General features: G+C 54.9%; 2 protein-coding genes and 1 pseudogene across 8 annotated transcripts in view; 2 read left to right on the top strand and 1 right to left on the bottom strand.

The window, feature by feature from the left end:
• Positions 1-6,630, bottom strand: part of LOC130844707 (ras-related C3 botulinum toxin substrate 1-like) — a 118,448-nt pseudogene extending 111,818 nt beyond the window's left edge.
• LOC130844706 (collagen alpha-1(I) chain-like) lies at positions 6,629-9,746 on the top strand. The gene is made up of 4 exons (XM_057720801.1): positions 6,629-6,800; positions 8,100-8,881; positions 8,974-9,081; positions 9,723-9,746. Exons 1-4 carry the CDS (start codon positions 6,629-6,631, stop codon positions 9,744-9,746), a joined length of 1,086 nt encoding a protein of 361 aa, XP_057576784.1.
• The window catches only part of TLE3 (TLE family member 3, transcriptional corepressor), a 47,800-nt gene continuing 40,039 nt past the window's right edge, over positions 9,493-17,253 (top strand). For all 7 annotated transcript variants that reach the window (XM_057723111.1, XM_057723110.1, XM_057723108.1 and 4 more), the window contains exons 1-4: positions 9,493-10,594; positions 11,137-11,237; positions 11,741-11,804; positions 12,765-12,809. In XM_057723111.1, the coding sequence (XP_057579094.1) occupies positions 10,571-10,594; positions 11,137-11,237; positions 11,741-11,804; positions 12,765-12,809 (234 nt within the window). In that variant the 5' untranslated portion in view covers positions 9,493-10,570. The remainder of the gene's footprint in view (positions 10,595-11,136; positions 11,238-11,740; positions 11,805-12,764; positions 12,810-17,253) is intronic.

Genomic DNA, 17,253 nt, shown 5'->3' with positions numbered 1-17,253 from the left:
TTGTCCATTTCTGTGTTCATTGCCTGTGCTTTTGGTGTCATATCCAATAAGTCATCGCCAAATCCAATGTCATGAAGATTTTCCCCACATGCTTTCCTCTAGGAATCTTGGGGGGAGGGCTGCCTGGCACAGTCAGGAGGATGGGGAAATAGACGGCCACCTGTAGCATCTCTGACTTGATGAATACCTGCTGTTAAGAGTCAGAGCTTAGAAAGCTGTACCACACACCACCCCCCCCCCCAAAACCACAACTTACTCTTGACATTTATGAAGCTAGTGATTAGACACTGGAATATGGATGCAGAAAAAGACCACCATCTTTACAAACACATCACCATTCAGAAACGACTAGGGTAGACAGAGATGGTTTCTGCCATACTGCTGCTTTCCAATCTTGCTTGAGAGCATCTAATAGTGGGACTGTATTTTTGTTCGGGACCCTTGCAGTGAAGGAGTCTAGAAGTATGATGTTTAGCTGTCAGCCTCCGCAGTTAAGGCACCCAGTAAGAAAGTTGGGATGCCTGACGAGTGCTGGGGGGCCACAGTAAGACAGTAGATGATGTATCAGAAAGTGCCAGGCCCTTGCTTAGCTGACCGTGGAGCATCAGTTCACTGGGACTTTCCTAGCACAAAGGAATGGTGGGTTGATGAGGCAGGGTGGTACTGGCTGGAAGAGGTCAGTGTTTATGGGCACAGACTGCAGCTGGACAGGGCTAGTGTGGAACCCCAGGTCTCCCAGGCCTGCGCTGAGTGACTTGAGCAGATCACTGGCTCTCCCTGGGTTTCCTTTCTGTCCTCTGTAAAAGGACAGGGGTGGGTGGTGGGGAGAGAGGTAGCCCAGAACTATCTACAGCTCTCCCTTTTGAGCCATCCAACCTGCTCTGAGGGTGTGAGTGCAGCCCTCAGCCTCCAACAGTCTCCTTTTCCTCTTAGGCCATTTTACAAGCACAAAGGGGAAGCCAAATTAGCATTAAGGGCTCCCTGGATGTGAAAACGACACAAAGCCTTCTGCCGTGAGGTACGGGCAGCGTCCCTCCCAGCGCGTGGGGCTTCCGGAGCCCTTCTCACTAAGCAGGAGAAAATTCTGTAGTCACAGCTGAGAATGTCTGGACAGACAATATGTAGTTCAGTGATTCTAAAACTTCTTTTTTAGCCCCAGAACCTCTTCCTTATTTCCTCAAAGTATTTTATATTTATATTATTAAATTATATTTATATTATTAAAGTATTTATTATAGAAACTCATGTGTTAAACAGATAAAAACTGGAGCTCTTTCAGTGGAAGTGGGGGAGGGGATCCCTGTCTCCACCGTCTCTACTTCCCCATCTTCTTCCCTTCCACCCCATCAACTTCTGCAGATCCCAGGACCGCCTTAGAGCACAGTTGAAAAACCTGACTGGTTTATTCCAATGTCAGAAGGCCTCATTCTGGTCAAACTCACTGTTATCAACTTGTGTGGTGGCGGACAGACCATTTTCTCTCTTTCGTCCTCAGTTTCTTCATCTATCTAATGGGGCTATTTCCCTGCTCTATATGTTGTATCTTGCCCATGAGTCCATAGATGTGTCGGTGCTGTAAGCTGAAAATACAGCTTTGGTTTTGTTTGTACCTGGCCTCCTTCTGCAGATGTTCTGCAGTGGGTTAGTGGTCAAACAATAAGTTGGTCCCCCAGACTTTCAGAATGAGTCTTTTTTGCATTTCTACTCCAACATCAAAATCTGACATGGCCAGTCTGCTTTATTTCTTTCTCTCTTACGTCAGAGGCCCCCTCCCTCTTCTCCTGCTCCCATCTCTCCCTGTTCCCAGAATTCCAGGTCCACCTGCAGCCTGGACCTTCAGAGTCTCCATCACCCTCTTCCCTCTGCACCCCAGCCTGCCCCAGCCCACCCTTCTCAGGTTGCCCCAGACTCCCTCCTCCAAGGGCACCTCCAAAGAAGGCAAAGTGTACCTACGCCATTCCTGGGCCACCCTTCCCCCACCAAGCTCCACACAACCTCATTCTATCTAGCCTTCCACCTGGATGTCTTTCAGAGCTGGGCCAACAGCTACTTTTCTGACTATTTCCCAGTGTAACACAGATGCCCAGAGGGGCCAGGCTTAATGTCCCCACTTGGAGGAACTACCAGGAAATCCCAGGACCTTGTCTAGAGCCAGCCCTTCATAGAGACTTTATTTGAACGACTACATAATTGCTAATTTGTAGGGCAACCTTTAAAATGGCTTAAACTCTACACAAGGGAGGATGCCAGAGCCCGTTGGTTCTAACTACTTTCTGGTAGAGAAAGCACTGAGAATAGAGAAAAGAGAAGAAAAGGGGTCTAAAGACGTTGGTCCAGTGTTTGAAGATAGAGGGTCTGAGTTCAACAACTGCTTCTTCACGTCCTACACACGTGGTACCTGCCTTTTTGAATCTTGGTTTGCTCACCTGCAAAATAGAAGCAGAGAGAGCTCCCCTGCTTGCTAAGGTTAGGTGAGACAGGTTTGTCAGGGCTCCTTGACCTCAGTGCTATGGGCACCAGGGACGGAATCATTCTTTGCTGAGGGGGCTGTTCTGTGCACTGTGGGATGCTGAGAGGCACGCTTGGCCTGTGCTCCCTCGTTGCCAGTAGCACCACGACCCTGAATTTTGACAAGCGAAAAACGTCCCCAGATATTGCCAACGTCCTCTTGGGAGCAAAATCCCTCCTGGTTGAGAACCACTAGTACACATGAATACACTGGATAAACTCTTATTGCCTGTATGTGCCAAACACACTTTTATCAATTCATTTACTAAAAGGATATAAAGCTGAGAGCAGATCTGGAAGTGAAAATCATAGCTGGAAGGCAAATACAGACCCTCTCCTCTCTCCTCCCCCACCCGCACCCACCATCAAAGACCAGGCGGGCCTGGTGACAGTCCCCCAGCCCCCCACCCCCCTGAATCATCCAGCCTGACCCAGAGCACTCCCCTCTGCTGGCCTGGATAATTCCTGCGGCAGGGGCCTCACCCTTGTGAAGTTGGCTGCATTAATACCAGCAAAATATTTCTTAATCTCCTAAGCCTCCCCTTTGAATCCTTAAAAAGGAAAGAAAGAAACGGCACAAATCTCTTAATTAGGACGCCCAATCACTTCGATAAATATTTACCCGGTTCCGGCATGAGGCATAGAAACCCTGCGCCCTCAGTCAATGGAGGTCAGCAAAGTGTGCCTTGGGAACAGCGGGATGCGGTCGAGCTGAGCTCGGCTTTGGATGGAATGCTGGGAGAATGTTTCCAGTCTTATGCTTCTGCTAAAGACAGGTGAACAAACACATTCCATGCCTACCCTGCCCAGAGTCCCAGGTGGACATGAAGGGCTCATTAAATTATTGCCTGGCTTCCTTAGCTTTCCAGAAAGGTGGTGGCCTCCTCTGCCAGTTGGGCCACCAAGCAAGAAACCAGCCCCAGCGTTCTCTAGAATGTCCTGACTGGGCACCTTAACCCCTGTCCGGAACTCTCCCCCTTCCTCTCCACTTAGCCACACCGAGGGCCACCCTCTACAGGCAGCTTCCCCCACCCTTCTACCCAATACTGCTTCCCTGCATAGACTATTTAGCTCTTAAGGCCTACATACAGCCTGGAATGAAGGGCTGTACGGCCTTATGTATGTTCCAAAGGCGAAGGCTTCCTTTAGATTTTGGCACCTCCCAAAAGGTCTTACACAGAGTAGGCTTTCTGTGAATTCTTGACAGGTAAGCAATCAAGTGTCACTATTCCCATTCTACAGATCTGGAAACTGAGACTGAGAGTTTCAGGGTCTTGCCCAGGATCTTGCAGATCTCAGGCCTCCTGATGCCTAGGCTGGGGCTGCCATACAGTACTAATGAGTGGATTCCTCTCTCCTGACCTTAGGAGACTTTAGGGACAGATTTCACTGGAGCCTGAAATAGAACTGGAGATGAGGGCAGGGGTCCTAGGGAAGGGAGCCAAAGCACCTTCCCTAGTGGCAATACTTCCCTAGAAGTATTTGTTCATCCTGGTCCCCTTTACCCACTGGAACTTCTGTCCATCCTTCTGGGCTGAGCTCAAGCTCCACCCTTCCAGAGCCCTCCGAGAACCCTCCTTCACAACTCCTGTTCTCCTTCAGAGACAGACAACTTGATACTCATATACTTCACTGTTATGGCTTGTCTTCTCAGAAATGCTATGGACTCCACTGCTGTTTAGTCGGATTTCTCTGCCTCCAGAACCCGCCACCCCTCCAAGCCCTCCAAGGCTTAGCTTTGAACTGCCCCTTCCCTTCCGTCCTCCCCCTCCCACACACACCTCAAGGGGCCTTGAGCAGTAGGGATGTCCAAGGTCATCAGAGGACCATGATAAAGAATGGGAATTCCAGAGAGGCAAGGGAAGGCCCAATGACCTCAGGAGGGGCTTCAGCGAGCTGGGCGTTCCCACCTGGGCTTGGCTACTGCCTGGACTAGTCCCCGCAAGGGCTGGGACATTAGACCCTCATCTCCGCAGGCACCAGAAAATGTGCAAGGCGTTGAATCACGCCATGGTTCTGCGTCATCACCATGGCCAACAGAGCTAACTGTTATTGATCACTAAATGTGCCAGGTTCTGTACTAAGTACATTGCATGCATTATCTCCATCGATCCTCGAAACAGTCCTCCGGGGTGGACAGGATTGTTATCTCCACTTCACAGATGAGGAAATGGAGGCTTAGCAAGATTAAATACGTCCCCCAAGGTCACATAGCTGGGACCAGCCAGATAGTTGGAAGAGGGGTAGGCAGACCCTGGGAAGTCCCCTGACTCTCAGAAATCAGTTCCCTTCCCTGAAATGAGGTGGTTGCACGATGAGCTCCCTCTGGGACTTCCTGGGGCCCTCCAGTTTCTTGTGATCTGTCCTGCAGCCCTGATCTGCTTTCCCAGGAAAGCCAAGCTTGCACAGACAGTGGAGTGTGATGGTGAAGACTCCGGAGCCACATTGCCTGGGTTCGAATCCACCAGCCACTGAAGTGACTTTGGGCAAGTCATTGTACCACTGCATGTCAATTGCCCCCTCTGTAAAATGGGGGTGATACTGGTAGTACCCACGTCATTCACTGTGAGAGGATTAAGTGTGTTAATATTTGTCAAGTGCTTAGAACAGTGTCTGGGACAGAGTTAAGCACTATGTAAGAGTTTGTTAAATAAATAAAAATTCCCTTTCCTTTTGCTCTGCGGTGAGGTGCTCACTTACGGAAGAAGGCTGGGGATGACTGCGGGGTAGGGGTGGTGAAGGTGGGGGGACAGGACTGCCCTAGCAATGGAGTCAAGGGCCAACCATCAGAGGTGCCTTACAGAATCAGCCAAAGGGGAGAGTGGGGAGCAAGATTGCTCTTTCCTTTGGGCAGTCCCAAAGACAGATCTTTAGAAAATCAAAGCCAGTGGAGGCTGTGGGGGAAGGGATGACAGGAAGCGATCTGAAACCCACCCAAGGTACTGAGCTCTTCCTCAAAAAGGAGGCCACAGCCTGGTGGCTGACCCTGAGTCAGACCCTTTGATTCCTGGGAAAGGGAGAAAACATATATTAACAGTCTATTTAAACTGACAATTATTTTTTAAAAAACAGAAAAGCAGTTCTTGGAGCTGGCCAACAGCTGCCCACCAACCACCAGGCACCCCAAATGAGGGGCTGAAGAACCTCCACTCTGCAAATCCAGGCCAGGCTTTCTATCTCACCGGGTGACGTGTGTGTGTGTGTGTGTGTGTGTGTGTGTGTGTGTGTGTGTGTGTGTGTGTGTGTGCGCGCGCGCGCGCGCGCGCGCGCGCGCGCCTCTCCCACGTGGGGTGGACTCCAAGGTACTCAATTAAGCAGCCAATGAAAAGTCAGCTCTCCGGTAGCAAATGACCCTGACACTTCTTGTAACATAAACAGTTGAAACGTTTCCAATTAGAACTGGAGACAGACGTTTGAACTCTCTCTCTCCACTCCCCTCCTTCTTTAAAAATAATTGTCAAGCGCTTTGGACGGGGTGTTGTATACATGTTTTTTCTTTTCTTTCCCGAGCATAAAAAAATTATTTGTCTCCTTGTTTTTCCTAATTTGTGGGGTGGCAAGGTGGGGGGTAGAGCAGTGGCGAGCTGAAAGGGGTGCTGGCCGGGTTGTTTACCTCTGGGCTCCTCTTCCTGCTCGAGGCCCAGACAGCCCAGCAGAGCTGGGAGTGATACTGGGTGCAGAGCGAGTGGAAGCCAGGCGCTGGGGAGCAGGGCCTGTGACCTCAGCGCCAGACCCTCAGAATGAATGAGAGAAGGAATATGAATGAATTAATGCCTTTCCTTTAGCAAATGCCCGCACGGATCCAACTCGCGGTAGCAAAGGGGGCGCTGAAATTGGCTGTTGAGCCAGTTACCCTAGACTCGAATCCTGACACCTCTGCCCAGCTTGGGGCAAATTACTGAGCTTTCTCGGCTTCTCTTTTTTACTCTATAAAATGGGGCTACCAGCCAGGGCGCTTCCTTCCGGGGGTGAAGTGAGGATGAAGGGAGTTCTCGCCTTGTACCGAGAAAGCGCTTTGGCACCATTATCATTTCGGACGGGGTGGCGGGGTCGTCCAGTCGGGCCCTGCAGAGGACGCGACTCCTTACAAAGCCCCTGGCGCTGGGGCTCGCAGGTGAACATGGGTCTGCCCTGCAGGGGCGCCCTGACTCGTGGGGTCCCCAGGAGAGCGGACGTCGAGGCAGGCGACGCCAAACCCGAGGCAGCCCTTCTGGCCACGGTCCGCGTAGACCCGACCTGGCGGCGGGGCTCGCTGGCCGACTGCGGGCGGGCGCCGTCGGAGCCAGGCTCAAGTGAGAACGCAGAGAGGGAAGGCCGGACCAGGCGCCGCGTCCCAGGCATCTTGAAGGCATTGTGTTCAATAAATCCGGGCGAGACGCACACCCGCTCTCCCGCCCCCACTCCTTTCAGCTCCCAAATCGAGACCTGCTGCGGGATCCCCAGTTTATGGGGTCTTAACCCCCCCACCACTTTGATTAGCAGCTTCAAAGAGCTGCCTTTAAAGTTTGCCCCTTTCCCCGCCTCCACCTCCCCTTTTACGGGCCACCCCTCCCCCATCACTCCTTCTAGACTTCTGGACGACAACAGAGCACTTAATGCAAGTTTAAAAGTGGGGGGAGGGGGGAATCTTCAGGCTTTCTCCTGAACGTGGGCTGTAGAAATTACCTGTTTCAGGCTTGCACAGGAGTCGGAGAACCGTGGAGTTTGGCTTTTTCCTTTTTTCTTTCTTTTTCTCTTTTCTTTTTTTCTTTCTTTTTTTTTTTTTTTTTTTTTGGTTTGTGTGTGTGTGTTTTTACCTTTTATTATTTAAATTGATACGTTTCATTACTAGGGAGAAAAATAAAATATTCCTTTGATACACAAAATCAAATTGATATTTAGCCTCTGCTTACTTTTTTATGCATGGCTCCTTTATACCACATGGTAGTGACAGATTGTTTGAGCTGGAAGGAAAAGCCATTCAAAGCTAATTAAGCAGCCATTCCAAGCACTATTTGCAAGCGGGAGGCTCAGAAGCCTCGGCATTTGTCAGCGCTCCCCCACCCCGCGTGGTTTTGACTGACAGCCTTGGTCGCGGACTGACAGCGCTCGGCAGTTTGACCAATCAGTAACGGAGAGTCCCATCAGCCGTCTCTGATTGGTCTTCCGGGCCTTGCTCGGGGGCGGGGTCGGCGGTCCCCACGTGGGAGCAGGGGCGAGAAAGGGGCGGGGTGGGGCGGGGCGGGTGGGAGGCGGGTGCGCCCACCCGTGACGTAAGGGGGAGGGCAGAGAAGGGGGAGGGGGAAAGGAAGCTCCAAAGAGGAGCCATTTTGTGTCTAATGAATGCTGCGGCCAGATGCTCGCATCTGTCGAGCCGGGCTTCTCCCAACCCCCCCTCTTCGGTGCGTGCCGCACACGATTTATGTTTTTATTTAGGAAAATAAATAAATGAAGAGAGGAGCGCGGTTCGCGGCTGGCGGCCGGAGCGGACGCGGGGAGGTTCCACTCCGAGGCGGGCGCTCACGTGTAACTCCCAGCGCACCGGCCTCCGAGCGCCCGCTTGCTCTCCGCTCCTCATTAAGATGCAAAAGCGAACTCCAGCTCCTAATGAGGGGAAAATATAGACCCGGGGCCCACCGGCGGCCCCGCGGTGCGTGCGGGTTCGCGGAGATGCTTGGCGGGGGGGCCCGGGGGCCCACCTGAGGTGGTGCCCTTGGGCTCTGGGGCGCGGCCCCTGCAGCTCCCCCGCCGCTCCAGGGCCGCGTCCCCCCGGCCCGTCTGCCCTGACGTAACGCCGAGCGTAGGCGACGGAGGCGATCGGTTTGCGGGCGAACTGGCCCCCGGAGTCGAGTGGCCTGTGGGACCGCGCGGGGAGTCCCGGAGGCGCGGCTGCGGGGGCGGGTGTGCGTCTGCGCCTCGCCGGGCGTCCAGGCTGGCGGCCGAGGCGCCCACGGGCTCGCACACGCGCCCCTCCGCGGGCTTCCGCCGTCGCGGTGACCCTGCCGGGGACAGGCTGAGCAAACCGGGTCGGAACTCGGAGCTCCCGGGCCGCGGCGGGGCCGAGGCGCCGCAGCATTCCCGACTCGGTTTCCCTGGCCCCGGCGCTCAGTTGAGCAGCTGCGGCGGAGGGCGTAGCCGTCTGCGCCGGGAAGGAGCCCCGCGCGGGGACAGCGACGACAGAGCAGGGTGTCCGCAGGCGGTCGGGCCCTTCCGTCCGCACTGCCCGCCGAGCAGGAGTTCCTCCGACTTCTCGCGGGCAGTCGCCGCACATCAAAGACGCTGTTTATTTGGCTTGCTGAAAAGGACAAATGAACAAAGAGAAGCTGGGGGGTTGGGGGGGGCAGGAGAAAGGGTAAAGAAAGGGACACCCTCAGTTCTGAGCAAATTTTTTAAGGTGCGAGGCAACTTTGGGAGCCACCATTTTATCGGTCCTAAATCTTGTGAAGTGAAAACATTAAAGTGACAATGATTCTGTTTGTTTTATAGTATCTAATTGGGCTGCTTTGCCGACCTAATGAGATTAGAGGGAGGAATCGTTCGCCGCCACTGCAGAATAAACTGATACATTACTACCAGCCACAGGTTTTGAGGACTGTACAGCTTGTCTTTTTTTCTTTTGTTGTTCCTGTGTCTTCCCTTTCCCCCCCTCTCCCGCCAAAATAATTATTTGCTAGCAGGTCGTGGGAAAAAAAAGAGAGAGGAGAGGAAAAAAAAACCCTAGCAGCCCAGGACTATCATATATATCTATTTATTATATGTCTTTCGGTTAATTCCTGATCTGAGGAGCGCTGTTTTTCACTCCCATGCGAAAGTCACCAGCGGGTAGGGCCTGATTGCTACTTTTTATGCATAGTTTTAGACACAAGAGGGCATTGTGACGTCGCGCCGGGCGGCGCCCAGTCGCAGGCCGAGTCCGGCAGCCCCACGTGGGGGCCGCGAGCTCCCATTGGCCAGCGCCGGGCGAAGCTGCCACATTATTTTGTTACTTTTCAGTCCCTATTTGGAACTGCTCTCGCGGCAGTTCAGACCTCGTGCTCGTCCCCCTCGTCTGTCTGTGTGTGGTATCCGCAGGTCCGGGGCACTCTTTCTGGTGTGTGTGCGTGTGTGTGTGTGTGTGTGTGTTGGGTGTGTGCTGGGGGTGGGGGGAGTTGTTGGGGCGCGGAGAGGAGAACCGGGCCGAGGGGAAGGAAGGAAGCCGCAGAGCTCCCCGGTCCCGGGCTGCGTCTCCCCTCCAGCGCTCTCCTGCCTGCGCGCTCTGAGGCGGTGGTGGCGGCACCGAGCGCTCCTCGCCGGGGACTCGGACGCTCGAGCTGGGAGCAGCGAGGACCCCTTTGCGGCGGCTTCCTGTGTCTGCTGGAGTTAGGATGCCTGGGCGGTTGATGCCCACCTACTGAGCCCGGAGTTTCCTCCTCGGCCCTGGGAAGGGCTTGCAGCGGCGGCGGCGGCAGTAGCAGACGGAACAGCAGGCTCTCCTCTCCGAGGGGGGGCGTCGAAGCGCCCGCGCCGGGCTCCTGCCCTCACCCTCCGGCGCTCCTGCGGCCCCAAGCCGCCACCTCGGTGCCTGCCTCCTTCCTCTTCTCGCCGAGAGCCGCCCCTGGGATCGGCCCCGCGCGCCCCGGATGCTGGGGCTGCCCCGGCGCGCCCCCCTGCCGGCGCGACGCGCTGAGTGAACCGGAGGGCGCCCGCGCTCGCCCCAGGAGGGGCCCCCCGACCTCGGGACCCCGCGCCGGACCCGCCGGGGAGACGACGATGTCCGCGCGGTCCCCGGCTCTGACGCGCTCCACGCAGCCGGGCGAAGGCGGCCGGCCGCAGCCCGCCGAGCCCTAGGTGCACAAAGCCCGCGCCCGCCGCCCGGCCTCGGCGCCCGCCGACGACTTTGCCGCCCGCTCCGCGGCTCTTTGTCTCCGCTTGGGGCGGGCGCTCGACTCTGGGATTTCGGTGCGAGAGCGGGCTGGGGGGGCCGGGGGCGAGCTCTCGGTTTCCCGGCCGCCCCCCGCTCGGGCTTGGCTCCCCCCTCCCCCGCACCTCCCCGGCCCGGGCTCTCGGCGCTTCCACGCTCTCGGAATCACGACCCCTCCCTGCCATGTATCCGCAAGGCAGACATCCGGTGAGTAATTGCAACTCGGTTTATTTCAGCATCTATCATGGCAGGGTAAACGAGGCAGTTTATCTGGCACCTCCATTTTGCTTGTTGCTACCTTTATGGTGTGTGTGTGCGTGTGTGCGCGCGCGCGCGCGCTCACACAAAGGGGATGGGGATGGGGGGGCGCCGTTGAGAGCGGAGGTTAATTCCGCCCCGATGGCGTGGGGGGCTGCCCGTGTTGCTGGGGAACTGTTTGTTTTCACGCCGTCCCCCGCCCCCTCGCCTAAGTCTCCCAACTCACTCGGTGTGTCTCCCCCGCCCCCGTCTTACTTGGTAATGGGAGCCCCTTCGTGAAAGGGATGGGAGCCCCGCGGCCAATAGGGAGAGATTGGGGCGCCCCCCTCCCCGTCGGGGAGCTGAGAAACTTGCTGGGAAGGTTCTGGGCTGCGTGTGGGGAGGGGGCGGGGGGGTGGGGGAGACCGGGGAAAGCAGCGGAGGAGCCTGGGCGGCTTGGAGCCGGGTCTGACTCCCCCGCCCCTCCCCTGTCTTGTGCTCGCCGGCTTCAGGCTCCCCATCAGCCCGGGCAGCCGGGATTTAAATTCACGGTGGCTGAGTCTTGTGACAGGATCAAAGACGAATTCCAGTTCCTGCAAGCTCAATACCACAGGTAAGGCCGGTGGGGGCCGCCTCGCGGCTGACGGGGCGGGGGCGGCCCCGCCGCGGCTCCGGCCACCCTCCCGCGGGGGCAGAGCGGGCTCCCGACCCCGGGGCCGCGGGGACGCCCGGGCCTCCTCCTTTTGTTTCCCCTTTCGGAGCGCGGCGCCTTAACCCTTTGCTGCCGGCAGCCTCCCGGCTCCCCGCGCCGCCCCGGGGGTGAGCCGGCTCGCTCGCGCTTCCTGGGGGTCGAGAGCCGGCGTCAGGGGCCTGCCCTCCCGCGCGGCCCGGCCAAGTCCACGCGCCCGGCCGCGGGAAGTTTCCAGTTGCTTCACGCGCCCCTCCGTGTGTCGGGGACCCAAGTCCTCCTTCTGCCCGAGGCTGCGGGGTGAGGGGGTACCCCGGGGGGGAGGGCGTCAGGAAAGTGGCAGAGTGGCTCCCAGACGCCCTGGGGTTGCGGCCTCGGAGGAGGCTGTGCAGGCGCCAGGCCTGAGCCGGCTCCTCCTGCCCTCGCAGCCTCAAAGTGGAGTACGACAAGCTGGCGAACGAGAAGACGGAGATGCAGCGCCATTATGTGATGGTGAGAGGGGGTCGGGGCCGGGGCAGAGTGGGCCTGGGGAGCCGGGAGCCGGGTCCCCTGCCCGGCTTCCGCAGGGCAGCCCCGGGAGTGGGTGTAATCCGAGTGTGCCCTCCGACCCTTCACCAGCCACCGTTAGCCCGGGCCACTGGGAGGAGGGTGGGTGAGAGCTGGGGCAGAAAGAGAAAACCAAACTCCACGGCCAGGCACTGGTGCACTACACTACCTTTGTGCCCCTTTAATTTGCGTTTTGAAGGTCTCCCAGAAGGCTGGTTGCCCTGTCTTGGCTAGTAAGATAGGATGGAATCAGCCCACGTCAGGGTTGGATAAAAATCTCTCCTAGAGACCTCCTGGGAGTGTTTGGAAACTCTGCTCTGCAGCCCTGGGATCTAGCCAGAGTAGAACATAAGGCCCCTCCGCCTACCGCTCGTCTTCCCCCGGGGACAAGGGAGGCGTTCTGAGAGTGGAGGAGCTTTTGCCTCCACTGCCCACTCAGCGTAGACGGTCCCCCCTTTTCCTAGTGTCTCTTCCAGCAAGTTTAAATCTTCTGTTGGTGAGGAGGGCACGGCAGGTCCTTAAGCAAGGGTCCCGGCACTGCTTTCCACATAAGAGGCCTTCGACACATTGCTAAATAACTCTCAGAGGACAAGAGTGTCCCAGTGTACACACGATTCCCTGTTGAACCCGAACGCTGTGTAAACAGGATATATGGCACAGGCTGGGCTGGTAAGGCCCAGCTCTTCTTATACTATTGCACTTAGGATGTTCTGTTGAGATGGGAACAACACTCGTGAGCCCATGCTCAGCTCTTCAGCCTCTTTATAGCTGGCTTTGAGGTTTGACTTAAACGTCTTCAGCGGATGTATCATAAAAGTACCATTTGGCCCAAACCTTCCCCAAAGCTGATTCTGGAACATGAACAGACTTCAGTGTTGTGTTAACAGCAGTTCTTTTTACTTTTAGTACTACGAGATGTCCTATGGCTTGAACATTGAAATGCACAAGCAGGTAAGTGCTGTAACGTATATATCTAATTTAAAAAAATCTCAACTCATACACAGATTTTTTTAAATGGCCCCTCCTGCTTGAAAGTGAGCCTAGTTCTTCTGTTCCTCCTCCTCCTGGAAGGGTGAACAGATCCAGCCCTTGACACGCAGGGTTTGGGGCTTGGCTGATTTTTTTGGACATGTTGAGCTTTTAGCTTCCGAGCTGGTGACATTTGTCCTGGTCTTGGATCTTGGTGGAGGAGGAAGGAGCAAGAGGAAAGTGGTCCCTTCAGAGTCTGCTTTACAAACTCCTGAAACCCAGAGGGGGCTAGCTGCTTTTATCTTGTTTTAATGTAAAATTTTCAAGAGGAAAGGCAGGAAGAGGTGTGTGTGTGTGTGTGTGTACGCGCACAAAAATGTGATGTTCTGCCTTGATAAGATTAAACTTCAAGAGTCTTAAAAAGCCAGGCTGAGATGTCAAAATTTAAGGGAACAAACCACCAACCGCTTAAAAATATAAAGCCAGAATAAAATACAACCCAGTGTACATGAGGCAGCTTTCTCGTCTGCACCTTAACGAGAAGGCGGCCACAGTCCTTCCCAGTTTTCAGAGAAGGAAGATGAAGCCCAGAGGTGAAGTAACAAGCCTGGGGCAGCCTAGCCAGGACTTTTGAGATGGCTGGGGGTTGAGCTCAGCTTTGAAATCCTGAAGTCAAACCAGTTTAGCTAGTGTGGTGGTGCGTGATGGATATGTAAACTACCCCGTATTGTCACTCTTCTAATAACAGTATACCTCAAACCAGGCGAATACAAACACCTTTATCTCGGTGCATATGGGTAACTCGTCCTGGGTGCTGGGCTGGGCTGTGGGAGAGGCCTGTTTGTGTATTTGTGTTCCAAGGAGAGGCTGCCTGTAATTTGGCTTGGCCAGCGATTAGTGTTGACTTGGCACGGAGAAATGGTGCGGGCCGCTTGTTCTTTTTAACAGTTGGTGTTCTTGAAATCTCAGAAGACTGTTGACTCATGCGAGCCTTTGGTGACCGTGACTTGAATGGATTTTCTGCTTTAAATGAACAGTGGTTTACAAGGTTCAAATTTTGCTCTTTAAGGGGGCAGGACCCAGGGCAGGTGAGAAGGGCAGGTGACCTCTGGAATGCTCGTAGATTCCTGCCCGCCAGCTCCAGTGGCTTCGCAGAGAGCCTTTGGGACCTAGTTTCCTTTCCCCTGCTGCCAGTGTTGGGTGGAGCACGGCCAGAGAAAGGGGCCTGAGTTTGTTGAGGAATCCGGGGAGGCAGTCAGGAGTTAGCTCCTTAGGGAGGCACGTGAAGACTACCAGGTTTTTACTTCTTACCCACAGGAATCATAAACAGACACCACTTTGTGAGTGAAGATGTTTCTCCTCGGGAGTCTGGGCTAGAGACTGCCCAACTTTAGGTGGAACTGACTGGGTTTGATTGGTCCAATAAGAATGTGTGAAGTGGAACCGGGGTCCCAGGGTCCCAGGTGTTCGAGGACCTTGGGCTGTTATGCAAGATGCCACCTCCTCCCTTTCTCCACCCCCTCCTTTTTTGTCCTCAGCGCTTGGTATCTTGGGTGTGTTTAAAGAGGGTAATTGCACTCAGGTTTAAAATTTATAGCAGCCGTTCTTCCGAAAGCTTCGTAATTAAGGTGTAATATGTTGTTGCATGTTGAGGTCTGCATGGGTGGCGTTCCCCACGTCTGCGAGTGGTTGCTTCTTTGGCACAAAGAATGCACCTTGGCTGGTGGAGCGAAGCTGTTCCTGGAGTCCTGGGGACACTCTGAACACAGGAAGAGTTATTCACCTTCCTAGCGCGGTTAGTGGTGGGGTTTGCACAAGGAGCAGCTGTGTGCATCTGGGACTCCTGGCCAGTCCCCAGACTGGGTTCTTAGGGAGAGAATGCCTGAGGTTTGGTGACCTGGTCTCATTTAATCCTCTCAGCTGCCAGAGGCAGATAGATGTGTATTCTTTGCCCCCTTTTCATAGGCGAGGAAATGGAGGCTTCAGGGAGGCGAGGAGGGCAGAGCTGGGACTCAAATCTGGGCCTCCAGCTTCCAGACCGAGTACTTTACCCTGTTTGCCGGGCAACGTTGCTTTCCAGCCTCAGCGCTCCCACTTACTTCCCAGCAGGAGTGTTCTGTGCTCTGAGGGCAGTGCCTTTGCCCGGTTTATGGCAATCTCTGAGTTGGATGAAATCACCCTGTGGCTGTGTAGGAACAAACAGGCAAAGAGGTGAAGAAACCCCCGCACTGAGAAATGCAGCCCTGACCTCCTGGGGCTGGCCACTCCCTAGGCGTGCAAGGGTTCTGCAGAAGAAAACCGGCCACTAATTGTAGTGTGGGTCTTGGGTGCATTTGGCGGATGGTGGTTAGGCCTGAGCAAACAAGTTTATCAGCTGACCTGTTTAGCGGTTGACTGGTGTTTTATCTGCACACACAATCAAGTGACTGGAGTGCTTGAATTATTCATGCAGTGTCCTGCCCTCTAGACTTGACTGTTCGTGTGATTACATCTGCCTGGAACAAACAGGCTGGGTTCTTCATCTTGAAGCTCAGGGGTGGGGGTGGGGACTGTCTGTACTTTTATATAATAGATGATCTCCAGAGCTAGCACCTTGGGAAGTGTGGCAGTCCTCGGCCTGCTCACACACTCACACACCTCCACACCCACACACCCCTTTTACCAGCACCACCACATTTTTTTTTTTCAAAAGCCGTTCTTTGTGGCTCTGTGGGGGAGATGCCTATTAGTTGGGAAGCTCAGGTTCTGCCAGATGGGCCTGAGTATTGACAGAGGGCAGCTGAGGAGCTGCGTCCAGCCCGTTTTTATTTTACCGAGAGGTTAAACTCACTGTGGCTGGCTCCTTTCCTGGCTGTTTCTCTGTCTCCCTCTCCATTCTTTTTCCAAGCTGTCAAATCCCAGAGAAGCAGTAAATGGTTTCTCCTCCCCTTTTCGGCCTCCCTCCTTAATTGTGGCAAGGCAGAGATTACAGAATCACGGGCCTGGCCCGAGATTTCAAGAGGTCACCCACCTCCTCCAAGCCTCTCCTTCCAGGCAGGATGTCAAGGGTGATTCAGCAAGACTGAGGAGGCGATGATGGCTGGCCAGCTCATCAGTTCCCATCTTGTTCTCGCAGAGGCTGACACTCTCCAGTGTCAGCCACAAATCAGGAAGCCAGCGTAGAAGCAAGCGCTCCAGAGCAATGGTAGCGCGTTGGGTTTGAGGCACTGATGCTCTGAGGAGCTGGGGCAAGCTGTCTTTTCAGCCCCTGCCGGTGAGCGCTGAGGTTTTGGAAGAGCGCCGGAGGCCTTTTGATCTGGGGACAGTGTCACACTTTCCCCTCACCGCGTAATCCTTCCTCTGACTTTCAGTTCTACCTGGGAGAGCCCTTTGGCCCTCTCTGCACACCTTTCAAGTTACAGATGCGGAAACAGCCCTGGGTAGGGGAGCTGAGGTCTCCAGTCCTGTGTTAGCAGAGGAGCCGCCGCTGCCACTTCTCCTCCCGACCCCAGGTCTCTTAGCAAAACTCAAGCTGTGCAGAGTGCTCGTTTACTAACTAGTAGCACTCTCTGTCTTTAATTACTGTTGCTTCTTTCTGCGTTACCATCACAGGAGGCTAAGGCCACAAACCTGGCGACACCAAAGTCCAAAGTCCCCCATTTCGGGTTGTATAACCATATCAGCTGCATCGTCTTTGCCCGCCCAGGGTCCTCTCCTGAACGGCCAGCTATTTGCACAACTAATGATTTAACGCGCTAGTAATAAACACAGTGCCTAACTAGCAATCCCGGAGGTAAGGTTCACAGGTAGGGTAAAGTGATAAAACCCTGTGACTCTTTCACCTCAGGATGGGTATGGCCATGAACACCCCCTGAAGAGGGAGATGGGACATCTTCAGTTGTCACTTCCCCTCTCCGGGTCCTCACAGCTACATGAAAAGGGGCCTGGGCGGAATAACATCTTGAAGTCCTGTGGCCGCTGTGAAGGTGTGGGCAGCCAGAGAGGACCAGCAGGTGGGGAGGTTACCAGAACCCTGCTCCGGAGTCGAGTCTGTCTTGGTGGGGAGCAGGTGGGACGCTCGAGTTGAAGGGGACGTGGGTCTTCACACTAGGACAGTGCCTGTTATTTGTATGGCATCTGAGTCGGGCTAAGAAAAAAGACCTTAGAGGATCATGTATTTTGGTCAGAATGCTGGCATCCAGGAACCCCTCTCCGCCCTGATTATTTTCTGACTTCCTTGCCTTGTCGCTCTTCTACAGAACAGTCTCTCCTCTTGTCACACTGTCCTGGGGGTGCCTGCCTTGCTCCACTTTGGGGTCCACCAAGCTCAAAGCTCCCTTCACCCTGTCCTGTCCACCTAGGAGGAGGCTGTCCCCCAGACCCCCAAGACTGCCTCCCATGCCAGCCTTCTCTGGACCCTATTTCTTGCTGTTGGAATTGTCAGAGT

Source organism: Hippopotamus amphibius, chromosome 2 (genome assembly GCF_030028045.1).
Source record: "Hippopotamus amphibius kiboko isolate mHipAmp2 chromosome 2, mHipAmp2.hap2, whole genome shotgun sequence".
Classification (NCBI taxonomy): Eukaryota; Metazoa; Chordata; class Mammalia; order Artiodactyla; family Hippopotamidae; genus Hippopotamus; species Hippopotamus amphibius.
This window is presented reverse-complemented; position numbering and strand designations above follow the sequence as displayed.

Bases quoted from the DNA above. Each gene is read 5' to 3' on its own strand.
- LOC130844706 (XM_057720801.1), top strand. From the start codon at position 6,629: ATGGGTCTGCCCTGCAGGGGCGCCCTGACTCGTGGGGTCCCCAGGAGA. The intron at 6,801-8,099 runs GTGAGAACGCAG...GCTCCTAATGAG, and splicing joins GCCGTCGGAGCCAGGCTCAA to GGGAAAATATAGACCCGGGG. The intron at 9,082-9,722 runs GTACAGCTTGTC...TCTCCCCTCCAG, and splicing joins AGCCACAGGTTTTGAGGACT to CGCTCTCCTGCCTGCGCGCT.